The sequence below is a fragment of the Erinaceus europaeus genome, chromosome 9 (assembly GCF_950295315.1).
Source record: "Erinaceus europaeus chromosome 9, mEriEur2.1, whole genome shotgun sequence".
Classification (NCBI taxonomy): domain Eukaryota; kingdom Metazoa; phylum Chordata; class Mammalia; order Eulipotyphla; family Erinaceidae; genus Erinaceus; species Erinaceus europaeus.
Genome location: NC_080170.1, coordinates 118218333 through 118239521, shown reverse-complemented (window position 1 = coordinate 118239521; position 21189 = coordinate 118218333). Strand labels below are relative to the sequence as shown.

At 44.9% G+C, this 21189-nt stretch overlaps 1 protein-coding gene and 1 long non-coding RNA gene across 7 annotated transcripts in view; one reads left to right on the top strand and one right to left on the bottom strand.

Moving 5' to 3' along the window:
• The window catches only part of LOC132540491 (uncharacterized), a 493968-nt gene that overhangs the window by 151119 nt on the left and 321660 nt on the right, over window positions 1–21189 (bottom strand). The window lies entirely within an intron of this gene.
• TIAM1 (TIAM Rac1 associated GEF 1) overlaps window positions 1–21189 on the top strand; it is a 447258-nt gene that overhangs the window by 343972 nt on the left and 82097 nt on the right. For all 6 annotated transcript variants that reach the window (XM_060198601.1, XM_060198598.1, XM_060198600.1 and 3 more), the window contains 3 exons: window positions 5819–5900; window positions 10815–10901; window positions 19635–19859. In XM_060198601.1, the coding sequence (XP_060054584.1) occupies window positions 5819–5900; window positions 10815–10901; window positions 19635–19859 (394 nt within the window). The remainder of the gene's footprint in view (window positions 1–5818; window positions 5901–10814; window positions 10902–19634; window positions 19860–21189) is intronic.

The following is a 21189-nucleotide window of genomic DNA, read 5'->3' as shown; positions in this document are numbered from 1 at the left end:
TATTGGAGGGGAAATGGTAGTTTACCAGGCTGTTGTCACATTGGTTCAGTTTCTTATCGACCCCGTGATACAGATCAGTACACTTCACCCTGCACTACCAATTGGCCATCATTCTTCCCCCTCCCCACACTCCTTTAAGTTTTCTCCTGCTTCCCCCCTCTAGAGTCCTTGGATCTGCTTCAATAGATCATATTCCAATAAAGTTTCACTCTGTACTTCCGTCTTTTCTTAAGTTCCACCTATGAGTGAGATCATCCAGTATTTATCCTTTTCCTGGCTTCTTTCACTTAACACGAGTCCTTCAAGTTCTGTCCAGGATGGAGCAATTTCCTCTCCTGGGTACCCATCCAAAGAACACAAAACACACATATCCGAAGAGATCTTTGCTCGCCTCTGTTTTCCACAGGGCAGTTTGGAATTGGGTATGCTTTCTCGCCAGTGGCAAAACATCTCCAGCTAAGAGGTCTGAAGCCCACAAATGCCGTAATCTCACCCGCATGAGTCAGAATTATTCACCTGCTCACCTACTCCGACCAAGTCTCCTAAGATTTTTCTTTTTGCTCTTAGGATATGTTTGGCAACCTCGTGAAACCGCTGGATTTTTCTCAGAGTGGTGCAAGTCAGCTGCCTGAAATAAAATACAGAGGTTCACTTAGGGTCTGATTATATTGAAGTCATTGTCACACCCATTGTTTTCATTAGTAGGTAATACATGGGCTTAAGGGAGTCAGGCGGTAGCGCAGTGGTTTAAGCACATGTGGCGCAAGGTGCAAGGACCAGTGTAAGGATGCTGGTCTAAGGATCCCGGTTCAAGTCCCCAGCTCTCCACCTGCAGGGGGAGTCACTTTACAAGTGGTGAAGCAGGTCTACAGGTGTCTTTCTCTCCCCCTCTGTCTTCCCCTCCTCTCTCCATTTCTCTCTGTCCTATCCAACAATGACAACACCAATAACTACAACAATAAAACAACAAGAGTGCAACCCACAATGACCCTGAGTCCATGCTCCCAGAGGGATAGAGAGTGGGAAAGCTATCAGGGGAGGGGGTGGGATATGGAGATTGGGTGGTGGGAATTGTGTGGAGTTGTACCCCTCCTACCCTATAGTTTTGTTAATTAATCCTTTCTTAAATAAAAAAGAAAATAAATAAATAAATAAAACAAGAGTAACAAAAGGGAATAAATAAATAAATATTTTTTAAAAATAAAAATAAATACATGGGCTTATTTATTAGCTCATTAGACAAGATGTTTGTATGTATGTTTCTCTGTGTGATGTGTGTCTTAGCAGTAGGTCTGGTAGCTATTACTGTTTAGAAGTCATGAACATAAATAATATTTGGGGGTTATTAGCAGCAAGTGGAATGTAATATGAAAATAATGGTGATTTCTCTTTGGAAGAAAGTCACGAATACTGTTGCATTTCTTGCCTGTATTCCTTTATGATCGAAGGGAATATTAAGTTTCAGTTACAGGTTTGGGGATATAAAAGTGTCATTTGTTCCCAACATATAGGCTTGCACATTCCTGCACTTCCGTGTGTGGGTCCTTGTTCTCCAATCCCTGCTCTGGGCCATTAAGCTAGACGTAATGTGATTCCGGGTTTGGAACACACAGTGTTCCTTGATGCCTTTTATTATTTTATTTTTACAGTGTGTAGATTTATTGTCTCTAACTTGCCCAACCACTCGTGACTAATTGCTTCCCCCCCACCTCCATTTTATTTTTGCTGGACAAGGGCAAGCCCACAGGTGTTTGAAGCCACGTCCTGATACGTGACTCCTACGAGAGTCCCCGATCATTTTCTCCTCTACCGCCGGACTGTCACACATTCTTTAGCAGCAGAATTCAGTAACCTATGCTATGCTTTGAAGGCTCTCGTGGAGCTTGTCTAGGGTGTTGATTTGGTGTGGAGGAGAGCCTTGATTGACTGTGAATGGTTCATCATCTGCTTCCTGAGCTGTCTCTTTGTTGGATATGTTTTAATACCTGTTGGGCTACTTGTTCATGGGAAGTTGCTTGTTGGGTCGAGTCCAGGGAGCGGTAATGCATGTGGAGGCACTGGCATTTCCAGAAACCCATGCTAATTGCATCTTTCTTAAAGCAACAGGCGAGGAACGAGGTTACTGGAATGCGACCCACTGATTTATTTGTTCATCCGGCAAGTGTTTACTTAGCTTTTGATAGTGTGCCCGGCACCGATTGTAGCTGTCGTCGGCACTGGATAAACCCACCCAGGATTCTTTACTCTTTGTAGAACCTATTGCAAGTTTATGGAGACAGATGTAAGGATGGGGAAAACCAGAAAGGTTTCAAGAAGCGTGGAAGTGTGTGATGTTTCAGGATGTGTTTGGATTTGCAAAGACAGTGTTAGGACAAACTGGAGCCTGCAGTGGGGGTGAGGGGGTTGTGTCTGGAAGCTGGTCCTGCCTTCCAGTGGGGATGTTGGCATAGAGAGGGGGAGTGCAGAGAGAGTGAGTCCTAGTCTTAGAGGCTTTGGAGGGGAAAGTGTTCTGGAAGGTTCTGGCAGAGGGAGGGGGTTGGTAGTGGAGATGGCTTACTTGTATGTGTGTGTGGTTGTGAGTATTGTGTTACACATGGTGTATTTGTAGTGCATGCATCTCTGTGTGAAGCAGACTGTGTAAATGTGTGTGTGGTGTATGTGTGCATCTGGTAGACGTTATGTGGTACATTGTGTGGTGCAGTGTGATTGTTCTGAGTATGATGTGTGTATGTTTCTCTGTGTGATGTGTGTCTGTGTGTGCTTTTTGTATATGGGTGTGTTCTGTGGGCCTGATTTAAGTCTTTGCATTGTGAGTTTATTTCAGGGGTCATGGTTTGTGTATCTGTGTGGTGTGCATGTGTGTGATTTGTGTCTCGATGTGTCTGTGGGTTGTATGTCACTGTCATATGCACATGTGTATTTGAGGAGAGGGTTATATTGTACCTATATCTGGTATGTTGAGGAGTGTGTGTGTGTGTGTGTGGGTATGGTATGGTATGTGTGTGAGCTTGTGTGATTTGTGTCTCTGAGGGTATGTGTTGTATGTATGTCTCTGTGTAGTAAGTGTGCATTTTCACGGTTAATGGTGTGTGTGTGTGTGTCTCAGTGTGTATAGTGAGTGTGTGTTTTCAGCAGTCGACATGTGTGACGCCTGTGTGTGATTTGTGTCTAGTTGTATTGAAAATGGATCTGAACACACAGGGTCTGGGTGGTGGTGCACCTGGCTGAGCACACATGTTGCAATGTGTGAGGACCCTGGTTGAAGCCCCCGGTCCCCACCTGTGGGGGGGGGGAAGCTCTGTGAGTGGTGAAGCAGGTCTGCAGGTATTTCTCTGTCTCTCTTCCTCCCTATCTCCCCCTACCGTCTCGATTTCTGGCTGTCTTGATCCTATAGATAAAGATAATAGAAAATTAAAAAAACATATTTGAGGGCATAGATCCTTATCACAATTTTATAGAAAGTGCTGTGCTTTATAAATTCTAGTCTCACCAGCCTAAGAAAGAACTATAGCCAAGATTCCATCTGTGTTATACTGATCTGTTGTCTACAATAGGTAAAACACACACTTTTTTTTTTTACACCAATGACAAAGAAAAGTATGAGGTCAGCTCAAGACAGAATGAGAAATATTATTCATCAAGCCCTTGAGAAAACCATTTGGAAGTTTCCTGAAGTGATCCGACCAGAGGGTGATGTACTGCCACCTAGAGGAAGAGTTTGTCTCTGGAGGAATTTATTTGTATATGTAATTTTCTGGGGACCAATAAAGATCACTTACTTGAATAGTGCACCTGCTTTGTCCTGCACATAATCCAGTTTTAAGCCTGAGTTGAGAGGGAAACAGAGGGAGAGAAAGACAGACATCACAGCTCTGAATTCCAGTGCAATGTGTTTTTATACTACAGAAATTCTCTCTCTCTCTCTCTCTCTCTCTCTCCTGCCAGAGAGAGAGAAAAAAGTTGTCTCACCGCTTGTGAAACAGACCCACTGCAGGTGGGGAGCCCGGGGTTGAACTCCAGTCCTTGAACTTCGTACTATGTTCGCTTAATAGGGTGCGCCACCACCTGGCCCCGGAAGGTATTTTTCTGTTTATCATCATTGAGGCTTCACTGTGAGACAATTTTTTTTCAGATTGAGACAGAGGGAGAGAAAGACAAATACCACATCTGTGAATTCCAGTGCAGTGTGTTCAAATCCCAGCTCTACCCATACTGGCTTTGTGGTCTAGGGAAAGAAGAGAAAGAGGAAGAGGAAGAGGACAGGGAAGAGGAGGAGGAAAAGGGGAAGGAGATGAAGGAGGAAGAAGAGAAAGGAGGACACAGAGAGGAAGAAATAAAGTATCATTCTGGCACTTGTGATGCCAGGGCTTGAACTTGAAATCTCACACTTGAGAGTCCAGTGCTTTATCCACTGTGTCACACCCTGGGCCACCATTGTTTTCTAACAGGGTGAATTTGAGTGGCAAGGACAGATGGGAAAACCTTCACCAGGCATTATTCATGATGACAATAATTGCAGGATGTTCGTTGAAGTAAATTGAAGTAAGATTTCTGGTATGTGAACAGCAGGTTTCTTTCATCTTTTTTTCCCAGGCTTTCTTGGGATTCTAGAGAGCTGATCTGTTTTGTTTGTTGTTTATATATCTGCTACCAGGGTTATTGCTGGGGCTCAGTGCCATGAACAAACGATTCACTGCTCCCGGTAGCCTTTTTTTCCCTATTTTTTCTTTCTTTTTCTTTTTTTCTTTTATTTGATAGAGACAGAAAGAAATTGAGGGAGGAGGAGGACATAAAAATAGAGACACCTGCAGCACTGCTTCAACCAGTCGTGAAGTTTTTCCTCTGTAGGTTGAGAGTTCTATTATTATGTGTGGTTTTTCTGGCTAATTTGGGCATACCTGAATGCCTAAAAGAGAATATCCCTCATTTTCATAATTTGTTGTCTGTTTTGATGCTGTGGTTTCTCTCTGTTTTATTTAGTCTATCATGAACTTTTGGGGGCAAAGTGCTATGTAAAGAAGGAAGAAAGAGGGTGGGGGAGGTAGCATAATGTTTATGCAAACAGACTCTCATGCCTGAGACTCCGAAGTCCCAGGTTCAATCCCCCGCACCGCCATATGCCAGAGCTGAGCAGTGCTCTGGTGTTTCTCTCTGTCTCTGTCACTGTCTCTCTTTCTCTCTGCACCTCTCTCAAAAATAAAATAAAATATTTTTAAAAAGTTATTTCTAAAAAAAGAAAAGGAAAAAGAAAGAAAGAAAGAAAATACAGACATTTTCCCCATCTCCATGAACCGCACACCAATATCTGCAGCACTTCCTTCTGACTTTAATCACTTTTATTTCTTTTCCTGTCTGTATTGGATATATTATTATTATTACTATTACTTTCCAGGTCTGTTAGAGGGGCAGCGTGGGTAAAAGACATGCCAAATGATACTTAAGTATTGGCTAGGTACTAAAATGGTGACTAAGTTTGAGAAGGAAAAGTTAGAAATATCTACTCTTGCCTGGGAAGACAGCATAATGGTTGTGCAAATAAAACTCTCAGGCCTGAGGCTCTGAGGTCCCAGGTTCAATCCTCAGCACCACCATATGTCAGAGCTGAGTGGTGCTCTGGTAAAAAAAAACAAACAAATTATATATATATTCTGAGCTCAATTCAGTCAAAATTCAGGCTGGAATTTTCTCAAACTTGATGTTCAAGTATCAATCCTTGGGGGGAAAAAACAAAAACAAAAACAGATTCACCAAGTGATGACTCTGCCTAATACATTCTTGAGAATAAAGTCCTGATTAGTCTCCTCTTTGTAATTTCCAGCTTTACAAAGAAATTGAAATCTGTCCAAAAGTCACTCAGAACATGCAGCTCGAGAAGTCAGACGCAGCCGGTGATAATTACGGTATGTTTCTGTTCCTTTGATCTGGGGTGTTTTTCAAGTTAAGGCAGTTCCTGTGCAAACAGGCACTTATTCACCATCCCATAGAATGCCTTTGGGGCCTGTTTCAAACAGATAGCACATCTGGCTTCTGAGCTGAGTAGTGCAGCCTGAGTAGAAGGGGGGAGAAAAAAAAAGGCACGTGCGGGGGTGGGGTGCGGGGGTTACCGTGGATAGGAGAAAGGCTTTTTTTACTTGAAATTTCCTCACTTGGCTTCCTGGAGTTGTAACTGTTGTAGAAAGGAAGTTGAGGTGATGGGAGTAAATGAGGTGATGTGCTACTCATGCACCTTGGTAAGGAAGAAGTCTGCCTTCCTGATGTCTCTCCTCCAACTCAGGCATAGTTCTCCCTCTCTTCAGAAGTAACCTTTCAGGGCGGTGAAATAGCTCACCCGAGCAGTACACTATTTGGCCATGGGTACAACCCAGTTTTGAGCCAGGCCCTGCTGGGCTGAAGGTAGATTCAGTGCTGTGGTTTTCTTTCTAAAAAAAAGAAAGAAAAATAATCTTGTAGGAACTTCAGTTGGTCTATTAGGGGATTCCCAGGATACCTCCCCGCCCCCCAAATTTTGCTGAGTTGTGCACTCTATTCATGACTGTGACTTACCCCAGCCCTGCTTGCTTGTCACCCCCAAATCACTCTGGACTCTCAGTTTAGCCCATCTGTATCCCATCAACACCCTTCAGCTGTGACTTGTTGTTACATATCAAATTCAGGGAAATTATCAACTGTCTAGATCATATCAACAACACACGTGTAACTACAGATGGAATGCTATCTTCTGTTTTAGAACACTTGAGGGAGGGAAGTGAGACGAACAGTCCAGCTAACCGCCCAAACGGGAAGACTTTAGCCCTTGCTTTAGTATCTGTAGATTATTGGGTTACTCTCAATCCTTGTTGGAATTAGTTCACACATTTAAGATGGCTGACGACGTGTGCCCCCCAGGGCTGCCTGCAGGTAGCAGAACACAGTTTTAGCCGCTGAGCATATTCTTTTTCAGCTGCAGGCTGCTTAATCACAGGGAGGTGTTCTGAGACATTTCTCATTAGGGGATTCCTTGTGCTGGTGCCACCGAGTGTTGTCCTGCAGGCCAAGATGGGGAGCCTAGAATACATCGTGGTCGTATGGTCCAGTTCTTGGGGGCCACTGTTGTCTATTCAGTTTGTCATTGACCAAATTTATTGCTAAGCAACACATTACAAACGCACATGCACACACAGGCAGAAACATACATGTTGGAATATTCTTCAGACATGGTGATAATGAGGTTTTGCCTTTTGTAGCAACAGGAAGGAACCTTGAGGGAATCAAGCTAAATGACATAAGTCATTGAGACTCAAGTCCCCTATGTGTTAGAAGAGACTGATCTACAAGGAGAAAAAAAAGAACAAGCTCTTAGCAGCAGTGAAGAGACTGGTGATTACTCGAGGCAGACTGCCAATGAGGAGAATGACAGAAGGAGGTCAGAAGTTCCAGCTTCCAGTCATATGCCCTAAAGATGCAATGTACAGAGGCCGGGTGGTGGCGCACCTGGTTGAGTGTACATGTTACACTGCATAAGGACCCAGGTTCGAGCTCCCGGTCCCCACCTGCAGGGGGAATGCTTTGCAAGAGGTAAAGCAGTGTTGCAGGTGTCTCTCAGTCTCTCCCTCTCTATCACCCTCTTCCCTCTCGATTTCTGGCTGTCTCTATACAGTAAATAAAAAATAAAGATAACAAAAAAAATTTTTTAAAAAAGATGCAATGTACAGGGAGTCAGGCGGTAGCACAGTGGGTTAAGCGCACATGGTGCAAAGTGTAAGGACTGGCTTAAGGATCCCAGTTCGAGCCCCTGGCTCCCCACCTGCAGGGGAGTTGCTTCACAGGCAGTGAAGCAGGTCTGCAGGTGTCTATCTTTCTCTCCCCCTCTCTGTCTTCCCCTCCTCTCTCCATTTCTCTCTGTCCTATCTAACAACGACATCAATAATAACTACTACAACAATAAAACAATAAGGGAAACAATAGGGAAAATTTTAAAAAATTAATGAATTCTATCCATTTCTTCCTCTTGGCATATCCCTTGGTTCTGTGGCTCTTCAAACAGGATAAAAATAGGAAGAAAGAAAGAAAGAAAAACAGCTGAAATACCAATAAATACATCTAGGTGGAGGCTGCTGTCACTTCAGTGGCTCATTTATAGAGAGGAGATGACACTGGTTCATGCAAAAGATTCTTATGCCCCACTAGGGAAAGGTGTCTGGCAGGAGTCAGACGACCAGGGACTCATGGCTGGGTGGTACGCATTTCAGTCTTTATTCATGTGGAATACAGCACAATCTAAGCCAAGCTAAGTTAAACTAAAACTAAACTAAACTATCCTGTCCTTATATATACTTGCCAAGTAGGGTGTAAACAGGATGTGACGTAGAGAGGGTGGAGCAAAAAGAGATTGGTGAAAATCAGGGTGTGACAAGGAGAGGGGGCGGAGCAGGCGAGAATTCTACCACTGAACCACCAATGCCCTGGAGGGAGGGTGGTGCTTAGTTAACAGTGGTTTATGTAAATAGACTGCAGCTTTAAGTGGGATCAAACCAATGCCATGCAGGCATGCAGGTGCTTAGTTAACAGTGGTTATGTAAATAGAATACAGTGTTAAGCGGGGGCGGGGGGGGGGGGGAGTTGGAATTAAACCAAATGAAACAGAAGGGGTTTTTAGAAGCAGAATTAGAAGCATACCAACAGAAAGGCAGAAACAGGCTGTGGTATGGATGAACCTGCCAATGCCTATGTCCAGCAGAGCAGCAATTACAGAAGCCAGACCTCCCACTTTCTGCACTCCATAAAGAATGTTGGTCTCTCCCAGAGGGGGAGAGGTTTTAGGGGATGATGAGCAGATGGGTCTGAACTCCAATTTCATCAGGACCCAGAGAGAGAAGAGGAGGGGAAAGGGAAAGTGTAGGGAAGGGAACTTAGAAGTAGTAGTGTGACTTAGAAAGGAAGGGGAAGCAGGACAATACAAAAAGATGGACAAATATATAAATATATGCAAACATAGATAGTTACAGAAGTACTAGTCAACCCATATATCTGTGACCTAGGGAGAACTACTGCAGTTTCCAATGGAGGGAATGGGGACACAGAACTCTGGTGGTGGGAAAGATGTGGAACTATACACCTGCTATCTTATAATTTTGAAAATAAATAAATAAAAATAAAGACTCATGCTTAAGGATTTCAAGTCTCAGGTTCATTCCCTGCCACCACCATAATCCAGAGCTGAGCAGCGCTTTGGTAAAAAACCAACCAAACAAACAAACAAAAAACGTGCAAACTAAAAGTTGTGTAGCTGGAATCATGGAATTCAAAGCAAGAGAGTAAAAATACTCGCTGTGGAAAGTCCTCGGAGGCTGGCCTCTTGTTGTTTCTTCTCTGATGGAGTGATGGAACCAGAGTGGACGAGGGCTATTGGCAATTGTGCCTACATGTGGAGAATCTACATTTTAGTCCTGTGAACTCAACACAAACACACACATTTTTTATGCCATGGCCTGCAAAGACTCTGTGATTCCCTGCAGACATGAAACTACTCTGTTTTGCTGCTATTTACTTTTTTTTTTTAAATCACTCCCCCCTACCCTCTATCCTCCTTCAGTATTATTACCAGTATTAATTTTTCTCCCCAAGCTAAAATTATATCAACTGTTTGCAACTACATACATCCCCTTTGAGTGATCTAAAAAGAGTTGACATGGCGTTTAATCTAGAAACTGTGGTGACCAAGGCTTGTGGCTATGGCCTTGGCAGCTCTTAGGATTCATTCCCACACCACTGAGAGAACGTCAATACCTTGATCTGCCGTGTGTGTGTGTGTGTGTGTGTGTGTGTGTGTGTGTGTGTGTGTGTGTTAGCAAAGCCTAAGATTAATTAGCTAATGGACTTTGAGCACTGTAAGCCCAGACAAGTGTAAGATAATCTTATGATCAGACAGTAGGAGCATGTGAAATCAATCAGTATGAAGTGGGGTTGATAGAGCCAGTTGCAGAATTGGGGGGAAGAAGAATTAAAGCAATGTCCATTGGCTGTACTGATGTACATACTGGCCCCACACTGGACAGCTGTTAAGTTGTGGCACCTTCTAGAACATTGATTATCTGGAGAAAGTCAAGAGAATCCCAGAAGAGATAAGAGACTTGTGGAGAACTCCCTAAAAGAAGCAGAACTGTGACATTTACTTTACTTTTATTTTATTTATTTATTTATTTATTTATTTTGCCTCCAGGGTTATTGCTGGGGCTTGGGGCCTGCACTACGAATCCACTGCTCCTTTGGCTATTTATTTATTTATTTATTTTTGATGGGACAGAGAAATTGAGAGAGGAAGGGAAGATAGAGAGGGAGAAAGAAAGACATTTGCAGACCTGCTTCACTGCTTGTGAAGTCACACACACACACACACACACACACACACACACACACACACACACACCTGCGCAGGTGGAGAGCCAGGGGCTTAAACCAGGATCCTTGTGCAGGCCTTTGCATTTTGTACTATGTGCACTTAACCTGGTGCATCACTGCTGCGCCGCCCCCCCCCCCCCAACTGTGACATTTACAAGACAGGACAACACAGTGCTTCTCCATGTGAACTTATAGGTAGGCAAAGGTACTCATTAAGATTCATTTTCACTAGTAGTGGTTTCTTTTAGAGTGATCTAAACATGACTTTTTTTTTTGTCTCTTTTCCCTGCTTGTTAAAACAATATGAACCAGGAAAAACAATCCTTCCAAAGTATTACTCAAAACATCAGACATACCTTGTTCACAGCAGGTGCTTCCTGTTGTTGGCTAAACATGCAGAATGTGTGAGCTCTTGCTTCTGTCTTTGTGCTTCCTAGGCTTCTCGCTGTCTTCTGTGGAAGAAGAAGGGGTTCGAAGGCTCTACGTGAATAGCGTCAAGGAGACGGGCTTAGCTTCCAAGAAAGGTAAGTGCTTGACTACTCTTTCTTTCAAGAGTTCTTTAGTGTTTTTCCGGTTGATGGAGGAGTAAGATGCCCAGTGAGCCCATCTCTGAAGAGTCTTTGAACTTTGTCTCATTAAAAACTCTTTGTGTGAAATCTAGACACAAGAAATGTCATAAATGTGGACTTTTTTTTTTTCCCCACCAGGGTTATTACTGGGGCTCAGTGCCAGCACTATGAATCCACTGTTTCCAGTGGCCATTCCCCCTCCCCTTTTTTTCTTCCTATTTTTATTTGCCAGGACAGAGGGAAACTGAGAGGGGAGGAGAGATAGAGAGGGGGAGAGAAAGATAGACATCTGCAGACCTGCTTCACTGCTTATGAAGCGTCCACCTTGCAGGTGGGGAGTGGGAGCTCAAACCTGGATCCTTCCGCTTGGTAATATGTGTGCTGAACCAGGTGTGCCACTGCCCAGCTGCCATAGTCATGGATTTTACACCAGATTCTGAGCCATGGCCTTGGGGCTGGTGTGCAGGTCTGTTGTAATAATAAATGTTCCTTTCCATCACTGCGGCTAGGGGACTGCTGAGCGAGGGTCCACTGCTCTGGACCGGAACTTTTGGCATGACCACTCTGTACTTTGGTCTTCCCTGGTCAGAGCTGGCATTGCCATCACCTGAGGCTGCAAAGCTCTTTCAGAGAAGATGCTGTGCTGTTCTCATTCATGGACAGATTGCTGTAACTATTGAGAACCTAGGCATTCAGAATCTAGCCTTCCTGTCTTCCCTTAGGGAATCCTTTCTCTTTGTACTTACAGAGAATCTGCTCATCTGAGATTTTTGTTTTTCTTGCTTCCAATAGTAGTTTTCTGGGGCTCTAATAATAAGATATCACTGGCTGGACAGGTAAATAAATAAAAAAAAAAAGACCAGAAATGTATTCTCTCATAGCACAGGAAGCCGGAAATTCAAGAGCAAGGTTTGCGGGTTCTTCTCCTTGTGGAAACCCCGCGAGAAGAGTCCTTTCCATTGTCCCTCTTTCTCACTTCCGGTAGCTTCTGGGTTTTTTTGGCATTCTTTGACTTGAGGCTGTTGTCTTAAACAATTTCTGCCCCTGTGTCATGCAGCCTTCTTTCCTGGCTCTGTCTGTTCTTACATGGGCTTCCTATTAAGAATGCCAGCCAATGGATTTAGAGTCCAATTCAATACGACCACATACTGATGACTCCTGCCAGCACCCTCCTTCCAAAGAGGGAAACATTTCATGTTCTGGATAGGCACGGGTGGTCGAGGGGGCACTTTTCTTTCTTTATTGGAGGAGGGGGAATTAATGGTTCACAATTGATAGTAAAATATAGTGGTTTGTACATATGTAACATTTCTCAGTTTTCCAAATAACAATCTAACTCCCTCTAGGTCCTCCTCTGCCATCGTGTTCCAGAGCCTGAACCCTCCCACTCCCACCCCAGAATCTTTTACTTTGGTGCAATACACCAACTCCAGTCCAAGTTCTGTTTTGAAGGGGGTACTTTTTTCTTTCTTTCTTTCTTTCTTTCTTTCTTTCTTTCTTTCTTTCTTTCTTTCTTTCTTCCTTCCTTTCTTTCTTTCTTTCTTTCTCTCTCTCTTTCTTTCTCTCTTTCTTTCTTTCTTATTTATTTATTTTTTATTTATTCCCTTTTGTTGCCCTTGTTTTATTGTTGTTGTTATTGATGTCATTGTTGTTGGATAGGATAGAGAGAAATGGAGAGAGGAGGGGAAGACAGAGGAGGAGAGAAAGATAGACACTTGCAGACCTGCTTCACCACTTGTGAAGTGACTCCTCTGCTGGTGGGGAGCCGGGGGCTCGAACCGGGATCCTTATGCTGGTCCTTATGCTTCACGCCAAATGTGCTTAACCTGCTGCACTACCTCCCGACTCCCTCTTTCTTTCTTTTTTCTTAAACCCACCATTCTTAGCATAAACAAATGGGGCAGGCAAATAAGTTGGATTTGATAGGACTTACAGTCTCTCCATTCCAGTCTTGCTGTGGCCTGTTTCACTCAGACACTGTTGGAATAGTCTCCTTTACATGTGAAAGAGTAGTAAGTCTGGGTGTGTCCAGCCTAGATGTCAGCCTTGTGTGTGTTCTGTTAGGCTGAAGGCACTAGGGGCATGCTTGAGATCTGGCCCTTGGGGAAATGCAGCCCTGCAGACCTGGCCATGCACAGAAATGGCCAGGGTGTGGCCAACAGGGCAACACAGACAAAGGCCAGCACACTGTCACTCAGCTAGAGTTCAGCTCAGAGGAGAGGCGATGGCATTTGTTCCCCCTGAAAACCCAGAGGCTGATGTTATCTCTCTGAGTGCAGCAAGCCTGCTGGTCTAGAGGCACGGGGGTGGGGAAATACACTGGCTGCTTCAGTCACATCCTGTCTCAACTCTGAACCCGGGGTTCCTGGGGTTAGAGAAAAACAAGCAAAGTTCTCTGCTCCCCCCACCCTTCCCCCTCATTTCTACAGATCCAAGAAGTGGTGCTCAATAGTCCCGTGGACCCCACTATCCAACCTAGAGAGGGCTGTGCCAGGGAATGTCTTTGGGGTTGCTTTATGTTAAATCTAGCCTCAACGTGAAGACCTGGTATTGGAGACCGCAATTTATATGGTCCAGCACTCTCTGGCTTTTGCCTTCTCCAGAGTCAGCTTTTAAAATTCACCATGTTGGGAGCTGGGCAGTAGCGCAGCGGGTTAAGTGCACAGCACAAACCCAAAGCGCAAGGACCGGCGTAAGGATCTCGGTTGAGCCCCCAGCTGCCCACCAGGAGGGGAGTAGCAGGCCTGAAGGTGTCTGTCTTTCTCTCCCCCTCTCTTTCTTCCCCTCCTCTCTTGATTTCTCTCTGTCCTGTCTACCCAACAACAATGACAGCAATAAGAACAGTGATACTAACAACAACAACAATAAACAACAAGGGCAACAAGAGGGAGAAAATGGTCTCCAGGAGCAGTGGATTCGTAGTGTAGTCACCAAGCCCCACCAATAACCCTGGAAGCAAAAAAAAAAAAAAAATCCACTATGTTACAACTGCCATGTCTTATCTTTCCTGCATTTGGCACACACAGATCCTTTCAGACATTCCTGAGACTATAGAGGATGACTTGGACCATGTCCTTCAGTCACATTGAAGTGTCCCTTTGAAAATAACTAGAATGTGTGGTAAACCCCCTGGGCAGTCAAGTGGACTACAGGCTTATGAGATTTGAATGCTCTCAATGACATATTTTGTGTGCCCATCTTGGATTTTTTTATTTAGCTGGGAGAGAGCCGATCGCCATATTCTTGCCCACCAACACTGGCCTCCTCATACTTGGTTCTACTTGTAGCAGTGACTTTCCTGCCCCTGTGTGCTGTTTCATGCTTATCAACTTGGACACGCTTGCTTTGGCCTATTCCTTTTGCTCTCTCTGGCAGTTGTCTGAGAATGAAGGCTGACATCTTCTCTGCTGTTATCTCCGTTGTTTTCCTGATAGCTACACAGACCAGAGTCTGGTTGAGACAGTCATGTGCCATGTATCTCTGGAGAGCTTTGATGATTCACAGCTTCTGTTTACCATGGTCAGCTTGGGGGGGAGCGGCAGGGTGGGGGCGGGGCAGTTTTTCAGAGCAGGCTCTGCTTTTCTGTTAGAAAAGTTTTCCTCGGGTGTCGGGCGGTAGCGCAGCGGGTTAAGCGCAGGTGGCACAAAGCGCAAGGACTGGCATAAGGATCACGGTTTGAGCTCCTGCCTCCCCATCTGCAGGGGAGTCGCTTTACAAGCGGTGAAGCAGGTCTGCAGGTATCTATCTTTCTCTCCCCCTCTCTGTCTTCCCCATCTCTCTTGATTTCTCTCTGTCCTATCAAGAAAAAAAAAAAGATAAAGTCAACGTTCAAGCGTGAGTTGAGATAGCGCGTGTGCGCTGGTGGCCGTAGAGGCTGAGGTCACAACTGGAAGGCGGTGCTGTGCCAGTAATGTGGCTCGCAGGTGCTGCAGGGGAGTCGCTTCACAGGCGGTGAAGCGACTCTGCAGGTGTCTATCTTTCTCTCCCCATCTCTGTCTTCCCCTCCTCTCTCCATTTCTCTCTGTCCTATCCAACAATGAACGACATCAACAATAACAATAATAAGCACAATAACAAGGGCAACAAAAGGGGGAAAATGGCCTCCAGGAGCAGTGGATTCATGGTGCAGGCACCGAGCCCCAGCAAAAAAAAAAAAAGGTTTCCTCACAGCCTGGAAGGTGGCACAGTGGGTGAAGCACTGAACTCTCAAGCATGAGGTTCTGAATTCCAGCCCCAGAATTATAAAAAGTGATGCTCTGGCTCTGGCTCTCTTCTCCTTTTTCTCATAAGTAAATAAATAAATAGATCTTTTTCTAATTTGTCATTTTTTTACATTTTTATTTTATTTATTTACTTTGGATAGAGACAGGGAAGTTGAGAGGGGAGGGGAAGATAGAAAAGAAGAGAGATACCTGCAGCCCTGCTTCATGACTTTTGAAGCTCTTTCCCTCCCTCCCCCCAAAGTGGGGATGGGAGACATGAACCAGGGCCCTTTGCAAATGTAACATGTGTGCTCTACCAGATTGTACCCCTACTCAGCCCTGGCTAAGTAAATAAATCATCATTGCTATTGTTATTGTTATTATTTTACCAGAGCACTGCTCAGCTCTGGCTTAAGGTGGTATAGGAAATAAATCTTTTTAAAAAGGAAAAGGTTTCCTCTTTCTTTTACTAGATATTAATGGGTAAGCAAATGCCAACTGAATAGCTTCAGGATGCCAAGGACAGTGCTGCATGTTTCACACGGACGATTTCAGTTGATCTCATTGAAGCTGCTGGTCATCTTACCTTAGCGGAAACGGAGGCTGGGCGGGACTCAGTAACTGTGAGGAGCAGCGGGGCCACCTCACCTCACTCAGGAATACCGACACTGGCTTGCTCCATGGCTGTTTCATCTCCACTGGCTGCCGGGTGGTGGCACTTCCGGTTAAACACACAGATCACCACGCACAGGGACCCCAGTTCACACCCCCTCCCCCCACCTTGCAGAGGAAACTTCACAAGTGGTGAAGCAGGTCTGCAGGTCTCTCTCTCTCTTCCTCTTTATCTCCCCTCCCCTCTCAATTTCTCTATGGCCTATCAGATGAAAGAAAGAAAGATGATAGAAAGATAGGAAAAAGAAGATAGAAAAAAAAAAAAGGCCACCCTGAGTGGTGAACACTAAGCTCCAGCAATAATCCTGGTGGAATTTAAAAAAATAAAATAAAGATCTTGTTCCCAAATTAAGTCACATTCACAAATGTGGGACATGGGTATCTCTTTCTGCAGAGCCACCATTCAAACCCCCAGCCCCACTCCACACTCCTGTGCCACCACCCACGATAAACCTAGATCCTCTTTTTTAAATTAAATTTTATTTATTTTTATTTTATTATTTATTTATTTACTTTTTAATTTTCCCTTTTGTTGCCTTTGTTGTTTTTTACTGTTGTTGTTATTTATGTCGTTGTTAGGACAGAGAGAAATGGAGAGAGAAGGGGGAGATAGAGAGGGCAAGAGAAAGATAGACACCTGCAGACCTGCCTGTGAGGTGACCCTCCCTGAGGTGGGGAGCCGGGGGTTCAAACCGGGATCCTTAGGCCAGTTCTTGCGCTTTGCGCCACCTGTGATTAACCCACTGCGCTACCACCAGATTCCCAAACCTAGATAGACCCTCTTAAGGCAAAGAAAGAAACAAAAAAAACACAACTCAGGTATTTTCAGATCTTGTGTCCTCAGTTTCTCTTTTCATTGTTGCCTTCTGGCATCAAACCAGAAGAAATGCCCCCTTGAAAAGATTTAAAGTAAAAACTACTATGTCCTGTCCATCAAAGTTCACTCATCCTCATCTGTCCGTCCGTCCGTCCATCCATCCATCCATCCATCCATCTTTGCCATCATTGAGGCTTGGTGCCTGCAAAACAAACCCACCATCCCAGTGGCCTTTTCTTTTCTTTTTCTTCTTCTTCTTCTTCTTTTTTAAAATTATATTTATTTATTGAATAGAGACAGCCAGAAATTGAGAGGGAAAGGGGAGATAGGGAGCCGGGAGACAAAGAGACACATGCAGCCCTGCTTCCCCACTCACAAAGCTTTCCCCCTGCTGGTGGGGACCGGGGACTTGAATCTGGGTCCTTAAGCATCGTATCGTGTGCTCAACCAGGTGCGCCACCACCCAGCCCGACATTTTTTTCTCTTCTCCTTCCTGGCTGCCTGCCTGCCTCCCTTCCCTCTCTCCTTCCCTCCTTCCTTTCCCTCCCTCCCTCCTTCCCTCCTTCCCTCCTTCCTTTCCTACCTCCTTCTTTTCTTTCTTTTCTTTCTTTCTTCTTTTTTTTTAAAGGTACAAAAATAAATTGAGGGGGAAAGGGTGGAAGGGAGATCTCCAGCACTCCTCTACCATGCATGAAGCTTCCCCCTGCATGTGGGGATTGGGGGCTTGAACTCAGGTCCTTGCTTATGGTAATGTGTATGCACCAACACCTGATTTCCCACATGTAAGAATTTTATATTTTCAATTCAAATTCTGGGATTACATATATTGGAAGGCAAAAAAATACCCGGATCTGTAACGGGACGAGCCAGCTTCTCAGAATTCCACTCTGATATGGAGGTGAAATACGTTCTTGTTTCCCTCTTGTTGCCTCCCTGCCCATACTGTATCTTGGGACTTCATATGAATGAAAAATAGATGTCAGTCTGTTTAGAAGCCAAACTCAGGATAGCCAAGGGGTGTGACTCGGCGGAGTTGGGGAGTGGAATCCCTTTTCTGTGGAGTCAGAGGTAGGATCTGTGGCCTCCTGAGGGACTGGGTGTCTTCTGCTTTTTACAATTTATGTTTTTGTCCTTTCTTCAATTCCCAATTCAAGTCTGTTTTTCCACATTACTCCAGAAAATGATAATTGGACTTCTTTCCCTTTCTTGTTGAAAGGACACTGTCTTTCCTTTCCAGTTCTTCCTGCTCCCTTTCTCAAACTTCTGGAATGTTCTTCCAGTGCTGGATTGAATTGCCCAGAGCTGGGTCAGCCATTTCTTGTTTTTTTGTGTTGGGTTTGTCCACAGCAACTCCTGGAGGTCCACTACTGTTGGCAGCTCCTGCTTTGCAAAAGAAGCAGGATCTTTGGACACCATCCAAAAAAAAAAAAATTTTTTTTTAACTCCAAGGTCTTCATGTAGTTTGGGGGTGGGTGGAGGTGGGGACAAAGAGATTGTTCTATTTGGTTCTGTAAATTCTTGTCTCTAAATACTGGATAAGACAGTTTTCTGTAGTCCTAGCATATGGAAAGTGGTTGTATTCTGGTCCCCTTGAAACAGTGATCACAGCCATTGTTTTATACACGTTAGACATGTAACTGACTCATATATAGGAACACAAGATACTGATCACCATAATCAGAGCACACGTCTGTCTTTTCTCCTTGAAACTGGAGGATCAGAACTAGAGTGAACAGGGCCAGGAGAAACTCACTGATGCTCAGAACCCCAAGTTCAAGGGCCAGCCAGGTGGTGGTGTACTGGTTGAGTCCACATGTTATAATGTGCAAGGATCCGGGTTCAAACCCCTGGTCCTCACCTGTGTGGGGGGAGGATCTTCACAAATGGTGCACCTCTCTGTCTCCCTATCTTCTGCTTCCCTCTTGACTTCTGTCTCTATCAAATGAATAAGCAAGATCAAAATAAAATAAATAAGCTTGGGGGCTGGCAAGATAGCATAATAGTTATGCTAATGGATTTCATGCCTGAGGCTCTGAGGTCCCAGGTTCAATCCCCAGCACCACCATAAACCAGAGCGGAGCAGTGCTCTGGTTAAAAATGAATAAATAACATATATATATATAAATAAGTCTGGGTGCCAGGTGGTGGTGCACCTGGTTGAGTACATATGTTACAGTGTGCAAGGACCCAGGTTTAAGCCCCTGGTGCCCACTTCTGGGGGGAAGCTTCACAAGTGGTAAAGCAGGGCTTGCAGGTGTGTCTCTCTCCCTCTCTATCTCTCCTTTTCATCCCAGTTTCTCTCTGTTTCTATCCAATACATGAATATGCTGGGCTAGCGTGAGGGTGTTTCTTCCTGGGCACGTGCTCTCTGGGTTGGAGAGAACTTGACCGGAGCCAACCTGGGCTGCTACTTACTCAGCGACGTGGGAGAGAGACCAGGAACTCGTGGTGGAGTGGGAACGCTATGTGTCTTTATTGATCAGAGACAACGCTTTTATATATTTTGAAATGGAAATGGCAAGTCGGAAAAGGAAATGGCTAGGAAAGGGGGTGGAGAAAAGGAAAGAGCAGGCTAATGGTAGAAACTCCCTTAGCAACTGTTGCGAAGGTTTTAACCGGTGGGATTAATTAATACCCTGAAGGCAGGGAGGGTCTCAGGCAAAACAATGATTATGTAAATAAGCCATAGTGTCAGCAATGGAGGATGAAGGGGGGGCTGCCTGACATGAATAATTAAATATATAAATAAAGTAAGAACTGCAGATTCAAGAACAAGCAAATGTGTTTGCTCAGTGCAAGCAGGATGGGATAGGCACCCTCCTGACACCCAGTCTGGAACCTTCCTGAACGATGTCCTATTCACAACAGCCTGGTCACAGCAGCCCGCAGAGGGACCTGGGGACAGCAGAGCTTCTGAGGTGTTTTGTCCTGATTGTCTATTCCCTTCCCTTGTGTGAATGGGAAGTGAGCCTCTCTCTCTCTTTCTTGCCTTGGCAGGTCTCAGAGCAGGAGATGAGATCCTGGAGATCAACGGCCGAACGGCCAGCACCCTGAATTCCTCGGCACTGAAGGACTTCCTGGGGCAGCCGGCACTGGGCCTCCTGGTGCGGACCTACCCGCAGCTTGAGGCGGGCCAGGAGCTACTAGAGAGCCCCCCCCAGCGAGTAGACGGCTCCTTGGACCTGGGGGACAGTCCCCTTGGTTTCCTTACCAGCAGTACAGGTAGGGCTTCTGCTTCCAGGACACATGCTGTTTGTCACCTGGGGTGAAAGGCCAAGGGTGTGTGTGTGTGTGTGTTTGTGTGTGATATTCCTATCTCTTTGCTTCAGAGAGCAACCTGGAGAGGCAGAAATTCTTTGATCCCTATCATATTTACTGTGGGGTCCCTGCCTTCTGTATGACTACCTTCCAACACCCCCCCCCCCATCCTCCTCTAGCCCTGACTTCCTGTGTTTCAGGAAGGCATGGTTTGAGATGCTCAGAATGGGACACATGTTTTGTGTCCATCTACTTTGCCTTGCAATGATTTTTTAAAATATTTATTTATTCCCTTTTGTTGCCCATGTTGTTTTTTATTGTTGTAGTTATTATTGTTGTTGGATAAGACAGAGAGAAATGGAGAGAGGAGGGGAAGACAGAGAGGGGGAGAGAAAGATAGACATCTGAGAAGCAACACCCCTGCAGGTGGGGAGCCAGGTGCTCAAACCAGGATCCTTACGCTGGTCCTTCCACTTTGCACCACCTGCACTTAACCCTCTCTGCTACCGCAAGACTCCATGCAATGATTTTTATTTTATCTTTTTACTTATTTTGCATGGAAACAGAAGTTGAGAGGGAATGGGGAGACAGAAAGGGATAGGGAAAGAGAGACTCTTCTAGCACTGTTTGACAGCTCTTGAAGTCCCAGGTGGGGCCTGGGGGGCTTGAACTAGGATCCTTCATGTGATATGGTGACACGCACTCAACGGAATACACCACTGCCCGATCCTTGGTCTGCTTTTTTCTTTGGTTGTGATGGCCTAGCGTCTGAGTATGAGTCTGCCTGTTGGTGCAACCCTCTCTTTGGTTGCCTCCCTTTGATAAACTGATGCTTATTTTCAAAGAGGAGGCCCAGGAGAGAGGCGGTGTAGTGGACAGAGCATTGGAGTCGCAAGTGTGAGGTCCCAAGTTGTATTGCATGTGGCAGAGTGATGCTGAGGTTCTTTCTCTTTTCCCCTTTTTCTCTCTCTCATAAATAATAAATCTTAAAACAAAAAATAAACCACTAGAAGTCAGGTAGTAGTGCACCTGACTGTACATTTTACCATCCATAAGGGTCCAGGTTCAATTCCCCAGTCCCCGTCTGCAGAGGCGAAGCTTCTTGAATGTTGAAGCAGATATTCAGATCTCTGTCTCTCTCTCATTTGAGTTTTATTTGGGGGAGAATTGTGAATAGTTTGCAGAGTAATTGTTGAGTTTTTCATTTTCCTGTTAAACTTTCATCCACAGCTAAGGTCCTCTTCTTTCTTCCTTCCTTCCTTCCTTCCTCCCTTCTTCCCTTCCTTCCTTCCTT